The sequence below is a fragment of the Rhododendron vialii genome, chromosome 3a (genome assembly GCF_030253575.1).
Source record: "Rhododendron vialii isolate Sample 1 chromosome 3a, ASM3025357v1".
Classification (NCBI taxonomy): Eukaryota; Viridiplantae; Streptophyta; class Magnoliopsida; order Ericales; family Ericaceae; genus Rhododendron; species Rhododendron vialii.
This window is the reverse complement of record NC_080559.1, coordinates 4,791,210-4,814,166: the sequence shown is the minus strand read 5'-3', so window position 1 is coordinate 4,814,166 and position 22,957 is coordinate 4,791,210. Positions and strand designations below refer to the sequence as shown.

At 41.1% G+C, this 22,957-nt stretch overlaps 1 protein-coding gene across 1 annotated transcript; it reads right to left on the bottom strand.

Moving 5' to 3' along the window:
- Nucleotides 1-16,143: 16,143 nt before the first annotated feature.
- Nucleotides 16,144-17,685, bottom strand: LOC131320381 (uncharacterized). The gene is made up of 3 exons (XM_058351081.1): nt 17,238-17,685; nt 16,748-16,865; nt 16,144-16,552 (listed from the first exon to the last, which is right to left on the bottom strand). Exons 1-3 carry the CDS (start codon nt 17,679-17,681, stop codon nt 16,236-16,238), a joined length of 879 nt encoding a protein of 292 aa, XP_058207064.1. The 5' UTR covers nt 17,682-17,685; the 3' UTR covers nt 16,144-16,235.
- Between the last annotated feature and the right edge of the window lie 5,272 nt (nt 17,686-22,957).

The window sequence follows — 22,957 nt, the reverse complement described above, 5'->3', positions numbered from 1 at the left end:
CTTGATTTTCCTCTTTTACAATTCTTCATTTACTGCTTTCTCGTAGCTTTTCTCATGGACTAAATTTGGTTTTTCAATTTGAATTTTGCAGCTGAAAACGTTAATCATCGTCCCAGACGTACACCAAGCAACATCCGAACAGAGGACATTAACAAAGTTCTGAAATATAAAGGCGTGCCTGGTACCCGAACAGCTGGTCGGGGTCGTGACGCTGACGTGCTTCTGGGATACGATCCTGCGTACAGAGGTGTCATCGACAGGAGGCTCGCTCATCCTAGCACCAGCGCTGCCTCTACATCGACTGCTCCTCAGCCTAGGAGCACAAGAGCTAACGCAGGAGTAACTGTAGCTGGTCAATTGGGTGAAATCCCTATTTCCGAAGGTGTTCCATTACCTCGAGTTAGAGTTCGAAGATCCAGACAGGTCATTCCTCTTCAACCCGAACAGCCAGTATTGAATCTTGACACCAGTCAATCATCCTCTTCAGGTTATTCTCAATTTTCTCCTAACTCAAGCACCATGACACGTCAGCCTTTAAACCTCAGCTCCCTCCTCACCGTCTCTTCTCGGGGACGGGGATCTGGTCGGGTAGCTTCCACAGGGAACGCCCCCCCTGCACCCCGTCGCAACAGAGGAGGTTCGAACCGCTCCACTTCATCTCGTGAAGTGGAGACTACCATAGAGGCTAGTGATGCTCACAGAGACAAACGGCCTAGATCAGAAGACCCAACTGGTACTGCGTCTCAAGCAGATACCGAAACACATCACCCCGTTTCACCAACTACCCAAGTACTTCCTCAAACATGGACTCCTCTATTCACTAGAGGAGACCGTCCCGTTCACGTCGGGGACAGTGCTAGTTCGTCGGAAACAGCACTTACTCTGGCCCAAGGATTGTTACTCCCTGTTGACTTACAGAAAGAGTCTTCGTCTCCCCCTGATCGGCTTGTGTCCACTGGTCTCGTCAGTGGAATCAAGGTAACATAAACTTCTCTTTTTAAAAGCTCCAATGTTGTAATATTTAAGAGAAAAGTTACTTACGTTTTGTTATTTGCTTTAGTTTATCCAAAAAATGGTCGTACTGGGCCAAAAATTCCAGGAAGCTGAAGCCGAGAGGATCAGGCTTTTAAATGACAACACCAGGCTAATCCGAACAGTTACGAGATTAGAGAGGGAGAGAGATAAAGCTAAAGCTGATTTGTCTGAAACAAAGGGCAAGCTTGAGACCACAGAGGAGAGCCTTCATCATGTTTTGGCCGAGATGGACAGCACCAAAAAGGCATCCTTTGAAGATGGTTATCAGAAGGGTTTCGACGCCACAACATCAAGTTACGTCGAGCAGATGCCTGATATTCAAGATCAAATCTGGGTTGCCTGCTGGGAGGCATGCCTTACAAAGGCAGGAGTTGCTGAGGACTCTCCCCTATGGGTTGAGAATGATCTACCAAGTCGCCAAGTTGCAGCTCAAGCAGATGATGTTGATCAACAGATTGACAATTTTGCAGATGTTGATGAAGATATACAAGTTGAATCACAAAATGACGTGCAACCATCTGTTCAGGAAATGACCACTGAGATAGTTATCCCAGAGGTACAAACTGCTGCTGCTGTTGCTGAGGCTGCCGTCCCTCCTGAGGTTCAGAACCTAGATTAAGATAAATCATCCGGCTGGTCTTGCATGACCATAGCCTTCTTTACCCTGCGTGGTAGCAGTACTATCAATACTTTATTTTAAAACAGGTATTCGGCCCTTCGTGGCATAACTTTTTTTGCTCGGCTTCCATGTTTGCTGCATCTGTTCGTATGCAATTTCAATCTAAGTATTTCGTACTGTTTAAGCATCGTTTATGTGCATAAGTATTCGTACTTTAAGCAAATCCTACAAACATGCTTATTTTGTATTGAGTTTAAGTTTCACGTACTTAAAAACATTTGTTTCCCAGTGTCTCGTACTGTTTTAAGTTTAGTACTTTACAAGTGTATTCATACTTGTTAAGTATCACGTACTCACACAAAATCGCCTAAGTATCACGTATTTAGAACATCACACAAGTGTTTCGTACTTGTGTTTAAGTTTCACGTACTTAATGTTTTGAAAATCTTACAAGTGTTTCATACTTGAAAATTTTACAAGTATACTTGTGTCTCAGTTTCACGTACTGAACTAAATGTGGCTTACATTTAAGTCAAGCCAATATAGGTTCTCAAGTATCACGTACTTAAAACACCATATAAGTATCTCGTACTTTGAACGTCCATACAAGTATTTCGTACTTGTATTTGTTAAAAGAAAACACACAAGTATTTTCATACTTGCTAAGTATCACGTACTTTAAGAAAATACATACAAGTGTGTTCATACTTGCATTCAAATGTATACCCAGGTTTCACATACTTGGGATTCTATACAAGTGTTTCGTACTTGTATTTGTTAAGTGCCACGTACTTAAAAATGTATAAAACTTTTAAGTTTCACATACTCAAAAGGTATACCCTGCTCCCCAATACGAATAAGGAGAACCAAACTCGTAGTTCGTATTTAAATACCACAACAGTTATTCGAAAGAAGTGATTTTATTCATAATCTGTAAAACGCAAAAGGGCGTTACTCGTACCCTTGTTTTAAAAAATAATCAAAACTAGAACAAAGGAATTATATTCGTAATTCCCACACAATCACGTAGTGTAAATCCAAAACAGGATTTAATACTTCTAAACAAAGAACTTTCGTAAATTATGAACATTCCAAGGCCTTGGAATTGGATCACCATCCAAATCTGCCAATCGATAGGCTCCTATGCCTATAATCTCAGTTACTCTATATGGGCCCTCCCAGTTGGCCCCCAGCTTGCCTTCGTTAGCCACCTTGGTGTTGCCGAGCACTTTTCGTAGCACAAGGTCCCCAACACCAAATTCTCGAGGGTGAACATGCTTGTTGTAGCTTTTCATCAGCTGTTCTTGGTAAGAAGCAAGATGTATCAAGGCTTTTTCTCTCCTCTCCTCGGCAAGGTCAAGCTCGATTTGAAGGGCCCTATCATTGCCTCCACTTTCAACCAGAGCTGTCCTGTTGGTCGGCAGACCCACTTCCAGAGGTATGACAGCCTCTATTCCAAATGCCAACGAATAGGGGGTCTCTCCCGTAGACCTCCTAGGCGTTGTTCGGTGAGCCCACAAAACTAATGGTAACTCATCAGGCCATTTTCCCTTTGCTTTGTCCAGCCTCTTCTTTATCCCATCTAGGATAGTTTTATTAGACGCCTCTGCTTGCCCATTACTCTGAGGGTAGGCTGGGGTGGAATAAAAATTTCTTATTCCATATTGGGCACAAAAAGCCTTGAATTTCTTCTGGAATTGGGATCCATTGTCTGTAATCAATGAATAAGGGACCCCAAAACGAGTGATGATGTTTTTCCACACGAACCTTTCTATCATAGGCTCAGTGATTTTGGCCAGTGGTTCTGCCTCAATCCACTTTGTAAAATAGTCAGTTGCAACAAGCAGGAATTTTCGATTCCCAGTTGCTTTGTGCAATGGACCCACGATATCCATCCCCCATTGAGCAAAAGGCCAGGGACTTGTTAATGGCACCAGATCTTCGGCGGGTGTTCGAATCATTGGTGAGAACTTTTGACACTTCTCACAAATCTTTACATACACCTTTGCATCTTCTTGCATGTGTGGCCACCAGTAGCCTTGAGTAATTGCTCGGTGGGCAATAGATCTGCCTCCAGCATGGCTCCCACATGTTCCCTCGTGGATTTCATGAAGGAACTTCTGTACCATCTCAGGATGTACGCATAGCAAATAGGGACCCGTAAAGGATTTCCTATACAACTTACCCTCTGGGGACAGCCAAAACCTAGCAGATTTGACTCTTATCTTGTGGGCCTCCTTTTTATCAGAAGGGAGTATCTCGTCTCGTAAGAACTCCATTATTGGGTCCATCCAACTTGGTCCTTGGTTCACGTCCAAGACCAAGTCTACACTCCTCCCAATGCTCGGCTCACTGAGGTATTCTACTGCCACCCTTCTTTTAAACTCTGTTGGTACTGCTGCAGCCAACCAAGCTAAAGAATCTGCATGAGCATTCTGTCCAGAACTTATTTGCTCAATATATACCCTCTCGAAGGTATCAAGCAAGTCTTTTGCTGCTTGCACGTAGGCTACCATCTTTTCATTCCGAGTCTCGTACTCGCCGGACAGTTGATTCACAACAAGCTGGGAATCACAATACACCCTGACCCGTTCGGCTTTAAGGGTCTTTGCACTTCTCAATCCAGCTAAGAGTGCTTCATATTCAGCCACATTATTCGATGCACTGAATCCAAGCCGAATAGAGAGTTCAATCAGAACTCCTTGAGGAGGAAAGAGGACAACTCCAATTCCAGAACCAGTATTACACGCTGATCCATCAACGAATAACTTCCATTCTTTGGGATCCTGTTCGGCTACGGGTTGATCCTTCAAGGATGATGTCTTAACTGCCTGTTCCTTTCTCGTAGGAGGCAAGGGAGCAACAGTGGGGGAAAACTCTGCCACAAAATCAGCCAACACCTGGCCTTTAATTGCTGTGCGTGGCTGATACTCGAGATCATACTGACTTAACTCCACGGACCACGTCGAGATCCTTCCCGAGAAATCTGCTTTTCGAAGCAGTGATTTTAATGGATACTCAGTATAAACCACAACCTTATGGCTTTGGAAGTAGTGTGGCAATTTCCTGGTTGCTGTCCTAAGTGCCAGGACAAGTTTTTCTAGAGGCAGATATCTCGTCTCTGCATCCAACAATGTCTTGCTAACATAATAGATGGGGATTTGTTCGATCCCCAAATCCCTCAACAAGACTGCACTTACTGCATGCTCGGAAACAGCTAAGTACAGAATTAAAGACTCACCAGGCTGTGGAGTTGACAACAGTGGGGGCTCGGCCAGGTACTTCTTCAGGTCCTGGAAAGCTTGTTCACATTCTGTTCCCCATTCAAATCCCTCCTTTTTTTTCAATAACTGAAAAAAGGGTCTGCATTTGTCACTTGACCTGCTGATGAATCTGTTAAGTGCTGCTGCCATTCCAGTCAGTCTCTGGACTTCCTTGGTAGTTTTGGGACTCTGTAGTCTTTGTAAGGCATCAATCTGATCGGGATTTGCTTCTATCCCTCTCAAAGTTACCAAATGGCCCAGGAATTTTCCTGAACCAACTCCAAACGTACACTTCGAGGCGTTGAGCTTTAATTTATACTTCCTCAGGATTTCGAACACTTCCTTTAGATCAGAAATATGCCCTCCCTTTTCTCGACTCTTTACCACCATATCATCTATGTAAACTTCCAAAGTCTTCCCGATGAGCTTCTTGAACATAATGGTTGCAAGTCTTTGGTATGTAGCCCCAGCATTCCTCAGCCCAAACGGCATGACACTGTAACAGTATAACCCTCGTGGTGTGATGAACGAAGTCTTCTCTTGATCAGGTTCGAACATAGCAATCTGATGATATCCTCGATATGCATCGAGAAAACTCATTCGCTCGTAGCCAGATGTTGCATCAACCAATTGGTCAATCCTAGGCAAAGGAAAACTGTCCTTAGGACATGCTTTGTTCAAGTCTGTGAAGTCCATGCAGACACACCACTTTCCGTTCTTCTTCTTTACCACAACAGTGTTGGATAACCACTCTGGGTAATAGACTTCACGTATTGCCTTGGCCTCTAATAAACGATCGACCTCTTCAATCACTGCATCTACATGCTGCGCGGCAGCCCTTCGTTTTTTCTGAATGATCGGCTTGTGTTGAGGGTCAATGTTTAAATGATGACAGATCACGTCTGCATCCACCCCGGGCATTTCCTCTGGCACCCATGCAAAAACATCAATATATTCCTTTAGAAATCTTATTGACTCAGCCTTTTCGTTTGCTGATAATGATTTCCCAATCAAAAAATATCTTTCAGGATCAATCTCGTTGATCTGAATCTTCTCCAGGCCCTCAACCACTTTTTCAGCCGGGCTTCTCCCAACATCCTCGATGATTGGTTGATCTGGTACTTCTAGTGTGTGAACATGGTGGACCTTCGAGGCTGTTTTGATGATGGAAATCAAGCATTGCTGTGCCACCTTCTGGTTTCCTTTAAGGACTTCAATCCCATTTGATCCTGGAAATTTCACCATCTGGTGATAAGTCGAGGAGACTGCTCTCATTTTGTGCAACCACGTCCTCCCTATAATCGCGTTATAGGAAAATGGGACATCGACTACCAAAAAGTCTGTTCTTAACACTACTGATCCAGCCCGAACAGGTAGAGTCACCCTTCCCAGGGGCCAAACTGCTCCTGCACCGAACCCAATTAAAGGTGTTGTTGATTGTTCCAAGTCCGATTGGGCCAGGCCCAGCTTCTTGAATGCATCATAGTACAACACCTCTGTACAGCTCCCCGAGTCCACTAGAATTCTTTCGATGTCGTATTCCCCAACTCGTAGGGTTACGACCAATGCATCATTGTGGGGTATTTGGACCTCCGCCAAGTCATCGTCACTGAATGCCATGCTCTCGTTGCATGCATTAGTCTCTCGCCCTCTCTTGTTTCCCAACCGCATCACGTGCTAATCATGCTTGACCTGTCTTTGCAACAGCCTCACCTCACTCCTCGTATAAGGTGCAGCCAACCCATGTATCATATGGATCACGCCTTTAGGGTGTTGCTCGTAACCCAGTTCCATGACCTTCCCTTTCTCTTTAGGGTCCTCCTGGATAAACTCCTTGAGATAGCCTCGAGAGACCAAATCATCAAGGTGCCTCTTGTATACCTCACAATCCTCGGTCATATGGCCCCAATCCTTGTGATAACTGCAGTGCTGATTCGTAGCATGTTTTGCATCTTTATCTCCACCTAGACTTGGGGGCCATTTAAAATATGGCTGATTCTTTATTCGATAAAGAATCCTGTATATTGGCTCCTTCCAAACCGTAGTGATAGAGAAGAAGGACTTGGGGTCAGGAGCTTGCTTGTCTTTGTATGGCTCTTTCTTAGCCTGTCCGTACTCCCTTCTGTCTTTGTAAGACTTGGGTTCAGGCTTATCCACCTTTTTGGCAGGTGTCTTCTGCTGTTCGGCAACCGTCCTGCCATCCTCACGGAGTATGTCATCCTCCATTCTGGCGTGTTGCTCTATCCGTTCCATCAATTTAGCCAAGGTGGCTACTGGATGTTTATTCAATGAACGGCGCAGCTCTCCCCGAACAGGCAAACCAGTTTTGAACGTAGCAATTGCATACTCTTCACTGCAACTTTCAATCTCGTTGAAAGTTTCCCAGTACTTCTTTGCATAATCCCTGATCTGCTCGTTCTCCTCCTGCTTCATGGTAGAAAGACTCTCAAAAGTCTTTGGGGCCTTTCTGCTTGTTAAAAACCGAGCAGTGAATTCCTCCGCCAACTGCCTCCATCCTCGTATGGATCGTGGGGCCAACTTATGAAACCAGGATAAAGCCACCTTGCCAAGACTGGAGGGAAACATCTTGCACAAGATGGAATCATCCCCCTCATGCATAAACATGGCCTGTTGGTAATGTTGTATGTGAGCTACGGGATCCGTATTTGTCTCGTAAAGTACGAATGCACCGTGCTTCACTCTGCTCGGCAACCTTGCTTCTTGTAGCCTCCTTGTAAAGGGGGAGGCTGCAATATTACTCAGGGCCTTGCGTGCTGCTTCTCGTGCAGTTACTGTCCCATCCTCTTGCTCCTTTGACTTATGGGCCGAGGTCTTGACCCAATCAGCATCAGGTCTCTCGTACTTGTCTCGATGATGCTTTCTTGTGTCCTCTTCCTCGGGGGTAGAACTCCGGTCTCTGCTCTTCCTTTTTCGTGAAGAAGTCCTTCTCTCCGGTGTTCGGCTTCTACTTTTTCTTCCCCTTTTTCGTGGAGAAACTTCATGACGCCCTCTAACAGGACTTCTGCTCCCGCTTCTGCTCCTTCTTCCTCGTGAAGGAGCTTTTCTGTATGGTACCACAGCATACCTATTGCCTCTAGAATTTCTTCGAGACAGGCCAGAATCCTCCGGATGATCCCTAATTCTTTCCAATTCTCTGATCTCATGCTCTCGTTTTTTAATCAGACGAGCATACTCCTCGACTTCTTGCCTCTTCCTATCAAGAACGTCGTCACTATGGTGCACACTCCTGGAGTGCGCGATCGATTCATCCCTTTGATGGGATTTACTCCTTCTCGTGGATCTCGAAGCCGTCTCTCCATCTCCTCTATTTTTGGAGTTATGATGCACGGTAAGGGGGCGGTCCTTACTCGTGTTCCTTCTGTGCCCACCCTGGGGCTTTCTCGGAGCCCCAGGTGGTGATTTGTCCCTTCCCTCATCTAACACATCTTTTAGTTCATGCGGCGTTGCTGGAGTTACTTCCACCATGGTCGTATTTCAAAAGGGAATTCTTTCGTTTCCCACAGACGGCGCCAATTGTAGGGGGATGAAAACAATTGATGCTTCTTATCAACTGGATTGCTACGGCTTATTCGTGCCTCTTCACCGGAACCCTAGCTCGACGTCTGAACCCTAATCTGCAAAATAGACAGGGGGTGAGTGCACCTTTGCCTCTCGTGGCAAAGGCCCTCCGATGCCTTTGTTAGTATCACGTACTAGCAATTAAACCCTAATTATCAGTAGGAAAGCAATAATAATGCAACGTATTGCGTACCTCTCACCTCTAGGTTTTCCTCATATTTATAGATTTATGGATGCTTGCTGTCCAAGCATCCTTATTGCCATAGGATTCCTAACTCGTATAGGAAACCCAGGATATCAAGGAGTCTCGTTTCCTTTATCAGTTTATGGAAAAGAGTCCTTTTAGGATTCTTTTCCTTTAAGAGCCGAACATCCCATACTCGTTGGGTATCTTTCTCAGATCCTATATTCTTGGGATCTTTATCCCTATATGAGACATGACTATTCTGGAATCTTCCAGAGTATTCTCTCTGCTCCTACTCTCGATTGGAGTTCCATCTTTGTTCGGCCGTCTCATAGCCGAACAGACGTCTTGGACCAGTTAACTCACATGTAACTGGTCCTTGAGCCCGTACAACCTTCCTGGACCATTGACTTCTCATGTCACTGGTCCATATTGCCGAACACTTGTTTAGCATGATGACTGTCCTGTCTATATTCAAACTATGGTCCCACGTACCATTTATTCGGATATCGATTGCATTGCTTTCAACCCGTGATCACTCGTATCACGTGCTAGGTTCTTTACATCATCTGTTCGGCTGTATCATAACCGAACAGTCTATTTATAGCCATGACTTCTCATATCACTGGTCCATATCGCTGTTCACCGAACTACTCGGCGGTAAGTCTAGTCGTATTTACCACGTGTTCCTAGACATCACGTGTTCGATAACTAAATGTACCTGCTCGGGAATACCTCCCTACAGCTTCGTTACGAGATTGGTGATTCTTATCTTTATTCTAGGATGAGTTTCAATGTCTATCACATGTATCCGCATTGTTATTAAGGCATTGTGACCATCTAATGCACCTTTTTCTGATGGAGCACTTAAAGAAGAGTCAAATGGTTGAACAATTTAGTTCTGAACTGGATTGTTTGTTGGCGGGTCGTAATTTTTTTTTTTTTTGTGTGTGTGTGTGTGTGGAAATAGATGTGACCTATTCCATCTTATGTTGTCTTTGTGTTCAGTAATTTTGTATCATTCCATATGGAAGCTGCTTTTGAGGGTTTTTAAATCTTGCTACTTGTGAATTCAAGTACATGCTATTGAAAAAAAAAAAACAGTCAATGAGTGAGTTGAACGTAATTCTTCTTGGGCAGGTACTTTAAAGCTTCCATATCATACTAGCAGATGATGTTGCTGTTTTAACATCTCCATCCTCATCCTCATTCCTGCCTTTTTGAGATCGATTGTGGATTAACCCAGAGATCTCACCGCCATGCATGATTCCATATGCTTGCATTTCAGTGTCCAGAAGAATTGCATGTTTTGTTTAGTGCTCTTATAGGAGTAGCTTTGATCAGCATGATTTCATTGATCCTTCTTGGTTGATGAGCTCAAATGGTTCATTCATTTGTTCTTTCTCGTGTTAATCTGTTTTTACTGAGGTTCTATTAATTGTTATCCACTTTAGCTTTAGAAGATGTCTAAATCTTTTGTATGATCAACTTTTTTTGAGGTCCAAAGTACTTCAGTTTTTTTAAACAGGTTTGTGGGTGCATATATTCTTCCACTTCAGTGTATATATTAAGCTATAATTGTTGTGGATGTGTTTTCGTGAAGTAAAGAAGGATGCCGTTATCTTGCTTGTCTTTTTTGGGGTGGATGCCTACATAGATTAATCGTGCTTACTTGTGTTATGTGACTGTTGAATAATGGTTGTTCTGTTTTTTACAACTTCAGGGCTAACTTATCGATGTGTTTACTTGTGTTATGTGACCGTTGAATAATGGTTGTTCTGTTGTTACTATCGATGTGTTCATGTCACTTGACATTAACGATTGGAGAAACAACGCTATCTCTGGACTCTTTCTCTCTCTAGACTCGAGAAACTTCCTTGACTGACGCGTGTACGGCTACTTCAAGGGGTTTTGCGATCGTCTTGGCCAGAGGAACGTGGTCCTGTGGTTAGATTTCGCTCTCGTGCTGTTGCCCCGGCCCAGAGGAGGAGCTGGGGTGTTCGCTTTGGGCTTTTGTTCAGTAGCTCCGATTGTGGTCGGACAGTGACTGGGAAGGGAGCTCTGAGATCGTCTCTAACAGAGGTACATGTTTCTGTGCTTATATTTCAAGTTCGTGTTCGTCTACGTTCCTGCAAAATGCACAGCGATGTTGGATTAAATGGGTTTCGTGCGGCAAGTTGTTTGATGTTTGGAAAATTGATACTACGACCCAGAGCAGAATACTGAGAGCCTGATTCACGTTTTTACGGGTATGCATAAGTTAAGGGGTTTTGGTTTGTTTTTTTTGTTCAGTGGATCCTTCTGAGTACTTTGTTTAGTAGCTTGGACAGTCTTGGTAGCCTCGAATTTCCAATTTGTGATCCCGGCCGGTTATCGGTCCTTGTGCATCCTGTTCCTTTGTTTGGTGGCTGCTCTATATTTTCTTTTAATGGCAACTATTTTTGGGAATAGTGTATGGGGAGGAAGTTCCAGTTCTTCCATATGCCGAGTCTCTCGGTTGTTGAAGTTAAGGTGAAGGAGCACTCTCCTGTGGTTAATTCTCTTGGCACTCCCGAAACCCATATGCAAGATGATCCACTTCGATGGTTGTTGTCTTCCAATGGTTGATGTGTCATACCCTCCTATGCCTTCCCAGATGGAGGATGATCACCTTTCCTGTCTAGCTCCGGATGCAGGATGATCAACTTTCCCTGTCTATTTGTTTGTCTGCTTCTCCAATACCTGAACCTCATCATCTTAGCTTTGAGGATTACTCTTCTGATCAGGTTGGGGAAGTTCTTCAGGACACTGCCGGTGGACCTTAGAATTTGAGGTCTAGGAGGATTATGGCTTTGTGGCGATATCGACTGAAGGGTTATGGCCCTCCAACTGTTAAGCATCCCGGCAATCGAAAAAGGAAAAAGATAGACTGTGGCAAAACTGGTGGCCATAGTGACAAGGCTGCAGAAAACCCCACTCGGAGGAAGCATAAATGAGAAAGGGTTATTGAAGACATCTGTGGTGACCCGCATACTTATCGGATCCCTCAAGACCATGTTTTATGTTGATTCATCTTTGCCTGGTGTTCCTAATCCTTGTTTTACAGGTTTAGTTGATTGTGTCTTCGGCGTTAAGGGGATATGATGCAGAATGAAAAGATTATATTATTTAAAAAAAGAATATAAGTTTCTTATTTTTGTTTTAGTTATTTTGTTAGGAATCTTGCAATTATTGAAATAAGTGTCTACATTATTTAGTTTTTCAATGTAGTTTATTTAGTTTCCTTTTAAGAATTATTTGATCAAGAAGACTCGATTTCAATTTTGGTAGTTTCCTTTTTCTTTATTTCCTAGTGTGTAGAGTTTCTCCTACTATAAATTGAGTTGCAAGCCTTAGGTCTATTCAATTTTTTGATGATTAAAGAAATTATAAAGAGTATTCTCTTTTATGCCAACTTTTGGGTATTCTATATGAATCAACCAATTGTTGTTGCCTTTATTCCTGGGTATTCTCAGATTAAACAGGTTTAAGGAAGAGTTGTCGCAATCTTGTGGGCTGATCTCCTTTTTCAAACACGCTTTCCTGCATCAGTTGGTATCAGAGCTTGTGCTCGATTCCGGATCATGGCGCGACAAGGAGTTCATGATTGTCGTTATGCTGTTGCCAAAGATGTGAACGAATGTGATGAGGCTGCACGGGGTGCACAACTAGAGGTATGGTTTCAACGGATTAAGGATATGCATGAAGCGTTGGTCAAGAGGGCCACCTTGATCATTGATTATCAACCTCACTACTACCCACTGGAGTTGTGCTTCATGGAGGAGGCTACAGTTTGTTGGCCTTTCACATCCAAAGTTATTCCAAATCCAATTGTCGATTGGAGTAAACCGCCAATTTATGATGAAGAGCCATTCGTTGATGAAAGGTATGAGATAGTTCCTAAGAAAAAAGAGGATCCAAGTTCCTTGTTGTAAAATATAAATTTGTTGCCATTATTAGAAGTACTCGGCAGTTTTATAAAATCTGTCTTCAGAATAAATTGTGTTGAAGATGGTCAAAATTTTTAGTATGTGGATCCATTTTGGGAGCCTATTGAAGATCTTGTAAGTAAGATTCATTGGATTCCACACCTTGTGCATATTTGGAAGGAAATTGCTCCTCTCATTTTTTGAAGATTATTTGAAATTTAGATTCAAGAAGATCAACTTAAAATATAAGATTGATTCAGACAAATTTCGACGAGCAAGATTATTTGAAGCAATCAAAACTTGAGGACAAGTTTTCTCAAGCCCGGGAGAATGATACAGAATGAAAAGATTATACTATTTTAAAAAGTATAAAATTCTTTATTTTTGTTTTAGTTATTTTTTGTTAGGAATCTTGCAATTATAGAAATAAGTGTTTACAATACTTAGTTTTTCAATTTAGTTTATTTAGTTTCATTTTAAGAATTATTTGATCAAGAAGACTTGATTCCAATTTTGATAGTTTCCTTTTTCTTTATTTCCTAGTGTGTAGGGTTTCTCCTACTATAAAGTGAGTTGAAAGCCTTAGGGCTATTCAGTTTTTTTTATAATTAAAGAAATTATAAAGAACGTTCTCTTTTATGCCAACTTTTGAGTATTTTGTGTGAATCAATCAATTGTTGTTGCCTTTATTTTTAGATATTCTTAGACTAAACAGGTTTAAGGAAGAGTTGTCGCAATCTTGTCGCCTGATCTCCTTTTTCAAACACGCTTCCCTGCATCAGGATTTGCTTATGTTTCTTTTGGCTTTTGTTTAATTTGGTTGGGTCGGCATTGAGGGCATGCTTATGTTTCATTGTTGGGTTGTGTTAGCTAGGGTTTTATGAGTATGGTCTTGTTTGTACAGATAAGTATGGATGTTCTTTCTTGTTTGATATAATGGGATGTTTGCCGGAAAAAAAAATATGATGGGAGAAACATGTACAAGAGCTATCCTTTGTTTTTAGGAGACGAATAATATATGGTGTATTACATATGAGAGTCTATAGACCGTAAAGGAAAGTGCAACGAGGGCTGGCTCCTGATACTCACATGCCAATTCTCTCCTAACTTTTAAACTCTTTTTTTATTTTTATTTTTGTGGTAGTTTTTTACGTAGTGCCATTAACTATTCAAATATCATTATTAAGCAAGTATTCCAACAAAAGTTAGGTGTAATTATGGTCTTATCTAAGCCGTATGTGAGCCTTTTTAACTGTTAATAGATCTTCTGGGTTCATTGAACAATATATATATATATATATATATATATATATATATATATATATTTCCTTTCTCCATTCTTTGGTTTCATAACTACTTTGCTAATTGTGGGGTTAGGCCTAAGCTATCTTGCGATAACTTTTTCCCATAATGGACAGAGTCTTTCAAGTTATGAAGCTAAAAGTGGCATACCGGAAAACCGTTGTATCTGTACCGCGGCATGTGATACAAATATACGATGATTATGAATTTAACTGAATCTTTTCTTTCGATCTTGGGATGCCATTTAATGCGAAGATGATAATTTCAGCTTTTTAATTGTGATTCTTTATCAGTTAAAGTTAAGACTCGCAACAGCCAAATTTAATTTGCCAGAATGAGTTGGAATTTTGCGAGATTCCAATGCTAGCATGGAGTATTTTGGATGGTTGTTTGGAATAAGAGTAATGAAGCAGGCCGATAATAAAAAACTAGCAAGATATTCACCTTACTTCCAACGTAGTTTTTCGTCTTTCCTATTCTAAATACACAGCATTTTCTGTGAGGTGGCGCACGCATGGCCGTATATGATAGGTGTGTTCTGCTGTCCATAGATTGAGTGACTCTGTTTGCAGGTTTATATTGCCATCATCCTCAAAGGTACCACAGAAAAATTCCAGGCACCTCTTAACTGTTGATAGTGTGCGATTGAATATGGCTTTAAAAGACATTGCACTCCTTGAGATGTTTTTCCCATTGTCTGCTCCTATGTCTGCAAGTTAATAACAAATTTGATCAAAATGGTTAATTGTCCGAGTATAATTAATATTTTTGGGCTTTATGAAAATTAAAGCATCTTCGCTGTCAGGCTTTGGTACATTTCTCTAGTCCTTTACAAAGTAGCAGAATTCAATTCTGGGATTACTGCCAAGGTTGTTAACGAATTGCACTACTTCTGCAATCTTGTATCTCAGAGAAGTACTACATCCTAAGGCAATGTTTCTGTCTTATCCAGCCATTCCTCTAAGAGCTCAGAACAAAGCAAACGGGCATCACATAAAATCTAAATGCAATTAAAATCATTAAAAAAAACAGATCATGAAATTCGCCTTAGGATCGCCAAATCTAAATAATGTCATTTGGTTTTCTCTAACTCACTGGAAAAAATGAGCTCCCACCAATAGTTATCCAACGCATACTCCAACCAATGAGCACAACACTAAGCAATGAGCACAAGACGACATGCTACGCACATTGCAAAAAAGTGTCTACAAAATGTCGTTGTTAAAGACAGGACTCCATGGTATGACATAACAACTACGAAATAAGCATGGCAATAAAGAAAAGGAAGGGTAAAGTTCTCCATCAAATGGAAATATGAACTATCTTAGATGGATGAAGATGCTAAACATATTCAGTCTTGATACTTCCACATAGGAAGGAACTGAGGCTGTCTATGAAGTGTACCCTTCCAAAGTTCCAATAGTAAAGATGCTACGTGATGCCCATAAAGCAGTATTCAGAACAGTATTCAAAGAAGTGCCAATTCCTATTTATTGACGCAATTTTAGGAGAGAAAAATAAAGTGTTGATCAGGAGAGGGAGTTGTAGTAAAAACTAAATTTAAAGAAATAACAAAGGTTCTAAAAACTGAAAACGTATCAGAAATTTAAGTACATATATCACACACGATTAAATTTTTGTTAATTATCGAAGGGTAGTGATCAATACGAGAAAATGAAAGTATCACTCTTCTTAATTGCATTTTTAGCAGCAAAAGTAGTGATTACACTAGTATAATCAATCTTTTCCTGTCTAAAATAGGCTTTTTTATTTATTTATATGTACGTAGTGTGCCATCCTATAAACAAAAATGCTATGAACATATCCAAGTGTACGTCAATTTGTACATCTTTTTTCAAAAGCGATTGTGGAACGTCCCTCTCCATGTTTACTTTTCGAATCTCTGTCATGTGATTCCCTTCTTATGCTTTCGAATTCCATCCTTTTATCATTTATGGTAATGAAAAGTTTCTTTGGGGATAAAAAAGGGAATTAAGATGAGCCAAATATATTAAACACATAATACAAGCATTGGAATGAACAAAAAGAAACTAATAATACAAGCTTATATAGGATGAACCGGAGTGGGCATGCATAGATATTACAAACAAAAATAACCAAAATTGTGTACTTGCATAAATTAAAAACCAAGAAATTATGGATGTGGCTCCCCAACAACATAACTGGGAGGCCGAGCAAAAAAAAAAAAACAACATAACTGGGAGCATAAGAAAGAAAAAGAAAAGATGTTCTTCCACTGAAAAGAAGGATTGATCGACCAAACCTACTGCACCAAGCAGCACTGATCAGTTGAAGACCCCAGCCCACAGAATCAGGAGTGAAGTCAAGATCATGTTTAGGATGCATGTGTTTGCAGATGAGTACTCCGTCTGTGGAGTTGGAGGTGGAGGAGGAGGAAGCGTATTCACATTGATCGCCATCTTAAGACCTTGAAGGCAACGATCTCTACTACTTATAAAGTAGTAAGATTTAGCTTCGGTTAGTTTAAAAATATTGTTCGCGTCTTCTGTCACGTTCATAAGCAAATTTTTGTCATCGCAAGAATCGTAACCACTTCGACCTACCTCTAACACGTCGTAATGATTTATGTTGTAAACAAACACTGCAAAAGTCCCAGAAAATTAAGAGCATAGGAGAATTCTGTTAGAATGATTGCATAAATGATAACTGATATATAATTAAGAATCTTCACAATAAATATATATATATATATATATATATATATATATATATATATATATATATATATATATATATATATATATAACTAAGAAGGTAAAGTTAATGAATTACGTACTTAGAGAGTCTCCAACCATAAACTGTTCGTTAGCGGCCCACTCCGTAGAATTCAAGTTCATGGTCCAGCCTTTCAATCCACCAACTTGGTGATAGTCTATGGATTCGAGTTGGACAGACTGCGCAGGAAACAGAGACATCGTTAGCATCCCTATAATACAAGCAGTAAGGTACATCTATATATACTCAGTCACCCAGGGATATATTACGCAGTAAGTGAATTTACCCTAACTAAACACTAATTAAGAAAGAACCAACCAATATAATTTGGATACAAAAAACGACTACTACTACGTACTATGAATCATAATCAAAATACCATTACCATTACCATTAACAATCATAATAGAATCAATTAAGAAAAGTTTTTTTCCCATATCAAATTCTGATGTTATGCAGAATTTTCCCCTCCGAAAGACTTCCAAGACGTTGTTATATATAGGAACCACCTTTGGGAAATCAGGAGATCTGACTTTAGGCCGGACACGTACCTGAATTACTGGAAAAGAGTCATCAAAGAGTTGTTCTGCTGAAATATACGGATACCCTAGAAACTGATGAACTTCATTGTCGACTGGGTGGTTTCGAAAAGGCGAGAATGGTGATGTTCGATTGATAACGAGGATGGAGACCCGGCAAAAGCGAACGGTGGGGTATAGGTGATCCTCTGGACGGGCAAATTCGGTCCCCACCAAAGCACGAAACTCTAGAGGGATCGAATCGGAATCGTGAGGGATCGGGAACCGTATTACGCCGGGGAATTCATCGGTTTTTGTGGGATCGGGATGGCAGAGGAGGCGGCCTATGGCTTCATCTTTTGCGTCATCTGCTGGAGAGGTGAATGAAAGTGGCAGCAGCAGACCGAGTAGGAGTATTATCTTGACAATAGTCATTGCTGAATTAATTCCCACAAAGGATGAGAAGAAACGACTCATGATGAATATTGACGATGATGATCAAAGAAAGCACGCACATGTATGTATCTCTCTCTCTCCCAACATGCATGGGTAGTATATATATATTTGAGTAACGCGTGCCAGGGGGATTCCATATTCCATCAGGACCAGGTTTTAAAAAGTTAAATTATTAATTGCTGTTGTTGTTTGGGTTCTTTCGGCTTTGAGTTCGTAAGGGATTTGAACTCTTAGTTGAGTTGGATTTGGATTTGGACTAATATTGGTTGGATTTTAGAGTTTAAAATTGTTTTCTTACAACTCCTTCACTCCACGGACTCCACCGTCTATCATACGCGCATTTTTGGTCCATTTAAATGCTTTTTATTGGCGTGGTAATTCTGGACACAATCCATTAACATGAAATGGAATTGGAGGGTTGGGATCGGCAATTTTTTTGACACGAATACGAATATAACACGGCTCAACTGCACGAAGATTAAACGGAACGAACACGGCTTACACTTGCATAACTTGAAAAGAACACGGATAACTGTTTAACTTTCTTGTCGACTTGTTAATCCCAATCAACATGAACAGGATACGGCGATGCCAACCCATAGCCCGTACTACTAGAGCTAGTGTTACTCCCAGATGATGCTCAAATGGTTAAAGCAACTGATATGGAGGATCGATGGGTTTGGCATCACACTAATTGGGGTGCTTATTTGGGATTTTGTTATATGGGGAGGCAAATTCAACTTTGTTTCATTCCAAGATAGGATCTTGGATTCTGAATGAAAAATTGGTATATTAGATCGATCACTTTTAGTTATCTTATTGATCTAATTTTTCATAGAGCTACTTAAAAAATATTATAAAAATTACTGATTGGTAAGGAATTTGTGGGGGACCCAAAATTGGGCCTCGTTCTCCAACTTATGCACTATTTGTCACGATCCGAAATAGGGGCTAGAAATCGTGACCGGCCAATAAATCTATCTCACCATATGCCTTTATACTTGTCGGTTAGAGACACATACAAAAATATTATTATACAAGAAAGCGGAAACAATTTTTACAACAAATACAACTAGAGTTTTTCTTTATTACAATCTGAGATAAATGCAAAGTACTTTAGTTACACCAGAGGGGCTTCCAGAATATACTCAGTAGCCGCTCAAGAGTCCAAAGACTCTCTTAGATTTCCCGGCCCACGTGTTGCATATGATGGAAAACTAGTTGAGAACTGGAAGGGCTGGATAAATTCCAGCATTTACCAACGGACTCACACGGTCTGGATTGGTCCTTAATAGTTCTTATTTTCTTGGAACTATAACCAGACCAATGAACCGCATAACCAGACCAAATAGAACGATTTCGCTTGGATGGATTCGTTTTGCGGTTAGGGCGGTTTTCTTGAATACCCCTGCACTTACCCATCAATTCATATTTCTCCACAACGATTAAAGCAATGCGTACACATGTTAGAAGAAGTATTCTTGAATCTTGAATTTTCCAAAGAAATTAAGTCTCATTCAGATGATGAGTTCCAAAAGGTGTTTTAGTTAACATCAAATGGAGAAAAATATGGAATTCCTCAATGAAATTTCCAAAAGGTGTTGCTTATATTTGTTTTTCTATGATTAAGCTTATCAAACATTTTTGGGTTCTACGTGTAACAATTGTTTTAAGTATATATATATTGATATCTTTTCCTTTGTTCTTTGGCAATTATAGTACAATATGGAAGAATAGGAGACATGATACTCTACACCAGGTAATACAAAGGTATCAATTAGTCATCTCAAGGTGGTGGACCAGGTGGTTCTTCTTCTTCTTCTATTTTTTTTTTTTTATAACCGAGGAACAGCCCTACCTGGTGATTCTTACGGTCCTTCTGCTCTTGTGGTGGTTTTTGTGGGGACTCCGTTCCATGTGGTTTATGTTCTGTGAATGTGGGCTTGAGATTGGCTCTTGGTTCCCCAGCTCTGTCCTGCAAAACGAAGCACGACTAAAGACCACACCGGAGGTTTTTCGGGATGGCCCTCCGGTGCAAGAATCAGTTTCCTTGCAAGGAAGAATTTAGAGATTAGGAGCTAGGGTTTGTTCTGTGCGTACCTCTTCCAAGAATGCATAATGGGATATTTATAGAGAACCCTTAGCTTGGTCTCCAAGGTCGCACCAACGCTCAACACGCGTCGGCTGATGTCACTCTTACATCACGTTTAGGGTTTTGCAACCGTTTTTCAAGATGAGCTGGCACCTTCACGTGCCCCCATCATTATCCTCATAACCGTTTGGATGACGTCACAACCATCGTCATTGCCACGGCTACTGTTCCAACGCAGACGGGCTAAATCGTCGGCCACGCAACGCTCAGAACCGAGCATGTCGTGCGACCTCGGCAGCCGTCCAAACGAACGTATTCCCCCGCCCATGCGGGTGCTCGGACTGGAGCGTTTATAGAAGTACACGTTAATGGGGCCTTCGGCTACGAGACCCTCGGCTACGGTTGCTGTTTCGAACGTTGAGAGAAAGACGACCTGAAGCTGAAAGGAATATTGGATTACGTTCGGAAATGGCCCAAGCCATTTTGCTCGGCCTGCTACAGTTTTCATAGCCATCACATTCTATTCTAAAATTGGGCCAGCGATCCAATTTCATATAATCAACATAAGAGTTGCCTTAGCGGTTGCTCGATCTCGTGTTTATTCCTCCTGTAGAAATATTTGTAGTGACTACAAATCAGGTGACCTACTTTGGCCTTCTAATCCCATCACTTTCAGATGATTGTAAGGTGCCACAATCAATTACATTTTTTTTTTCTCTGCAAAATGAAACTTTTATAAAATACTCAAAGGAGTTACATCGAGGGAAAACACCAGGCTCACAGAGCTTTGATACACCATAAGCTGCGCATGCATCCAACCGATAGTTGGATGGCACACCCAAAAAACTACTCCCTCCGTCCCTTATTTATAGTCTGGTATTCCATTTTGGGCTGTCCTTAATAAATGTCCATTTTGTAAAGTTAGTGGGGGTAAAAATTGGTGAATTGTCTATTTTGTCCCTAAAAGTAGATTCCATTTTAAAAAGTAAGTGAGTAAAAGTGTAATGATGATGAGTAAGTAGGGAAAGTAGAGGAAAAAGTTGATGTGAAAGGTATAATGATGATGTTTTTTTAATAAGTTGAAATTACGAAGCAGGACACTTAAAAAGGGACGGAGGGAGTACCTCACAATCAATTAATACTCCCTTCGTCCACATTTATTAATCTCTTTTTGAAATTTGTGTTATTTTTGATTGCTTAAAAATAGTAATGCTTCAAATTCTCCTAAAAATTAAATTAATCTTCACGACACAATTACGTATATAATAAAACAAATTAGGAGGTGTCACACAGCTTACTGCTCCATGTAATTCTGCACTTCTATATTATTCCATATTGAAATAACTTTAGTTTATGGCCTTCATCAGCTTGTTGGAACAATTGTCACGGGGATTGTCAGCTTCGCGACCGTATGGATTGAAGTAAACAAGCACCCTATTCGATTGCCCATTAGTGACAACATATACCAATATGACTATATGGGGACTTTCAGCTTCTGTTTACACCCATTTTTTGCCAAATTCTATAAAGAAATTTCTTAATGGATTAATGGCCCAAATTAACAATTTGAGCCTTGGTTGAATTAAGCTTTGATTGATTTAGGCCTTTGATCGTATATGTAGTGAGTCTATTCTCAGGCTTGTTCGGCCCAATGGAGTTAAAACCCAGATTAGTTTCAGGCCTTGGCCCAACTAATCAAAACTCAGACTAAGTTTTTCAGGCCTATTTAGCCCAATTAGGTCAAGATTCGTTTTTCAGGTCTTGGCCCAGTTTTTTCAGGTTTATTCAGGCCTGAAAATAGAGCAGCTCAAAGGCCAAGCTGCTCAAGCAGCTCAAGAGCCTAGAAGCTTCTCCCTAGCAAGCTGCTCACAAGCAGATCAAAGGCCTAGAAGCTTCTCCCTAACAGCTCAAGGCCTGCACCCATTTTCCTTTAGCATGAAGCAAGGACACATGGCATTCATGCAGCCCATGTGGCCCAAGCAGCTTAATCAGGTCTGTATAAGCTGCTTAGTCATGGTTATAAGCAGCTCAAGGCCTGCACAACTATTATTCTTCAGGATGAAGTGAGGCATGAGACACATGACAGCCATGCATGGAGACATCCCAAGCAGCTCAAAGCAACTTAGGCCTGCACAAGTAGCTGCAAGCAGCTCAAAGGCCTAGAAAGTTCTCTCTAACATCACACAAACTGCTCACAAGCAACTCCAAGGGCCTAGGGATACTATGTTGCTGCAAATTTTTTTTGTTTTAACTGATTTTTAGGCAAAAAGGAAGTTTTTCAGACCAGCAGTTGTTTTCTTGGAGTGGAGAGCAAGGCCTGGACAAGTGGCAGCTTCCCATTGGAGCATTTGGAAGCAGCTCAAGGCCTAGAACCTTGGGCTATAAATACCAGAATTTCAGGCCTTGGCAATGGTCCACGACCTCAAAAGCTCATAGCTTATACACCTACATTTTCATTTCTTTCAAGCATTACTTGTACTCACTTCAAAGTAGTTTAAGTTCTTATTACATTTCTTGTATCCGAACTTCATTAAACCATTAATAGAGTTCATTTGATCCAAATTTAGCTTCGTTATCTTTCTTTCCATTGTTCTAGCAACGATTAGAAAATTTTTAAGTTCTTAGCTCGCAAAGGCAACCAACGAACCATCACAAGGCCTTACCCTTTGGGCCAAGCACAATCACCCGAAAGAAGTCAGGTTTTGAGGCACGAAGGCCTTAAAAACAACTCGGACAGCGATCCTGTCCTGGCACGCCCGCAATACAAGCCAATTCGGTTTTGCCCATTTTTGTGAGAAACAGCTTCAAATAGATTATCCCAAATGGGCAACTTCTTACAGTACGTATGTGTTGGGATTATCTGTTTTCGTCACAACAATATTATTTGAAGTTTTCAAGATTCGATTTTTTGGGAGATGGCCCTTTTTCCGTGACAAAGAAACACTCCGGTCAATTAATCCATCGTACATCAATTTGTTGTTAGTGATTGGGATTTTGGCCGCAAAGGTTATATGCGCTGGTGCCTAGCTTAATGATTTTAGCCCGTCACATCCATTCCTCGGTGGTGCTGCAATTAATAGATGTAGGCACTACCTGGTGTTCGGAAGCCTCTTCAAGCTTTGGTTTAAGATGCCCAAATGGTGGGGAGTGGAAGTGGACCATTGTCCATGTGATCAAAGAAAGTGGGGATCATGGGAAAACTGGC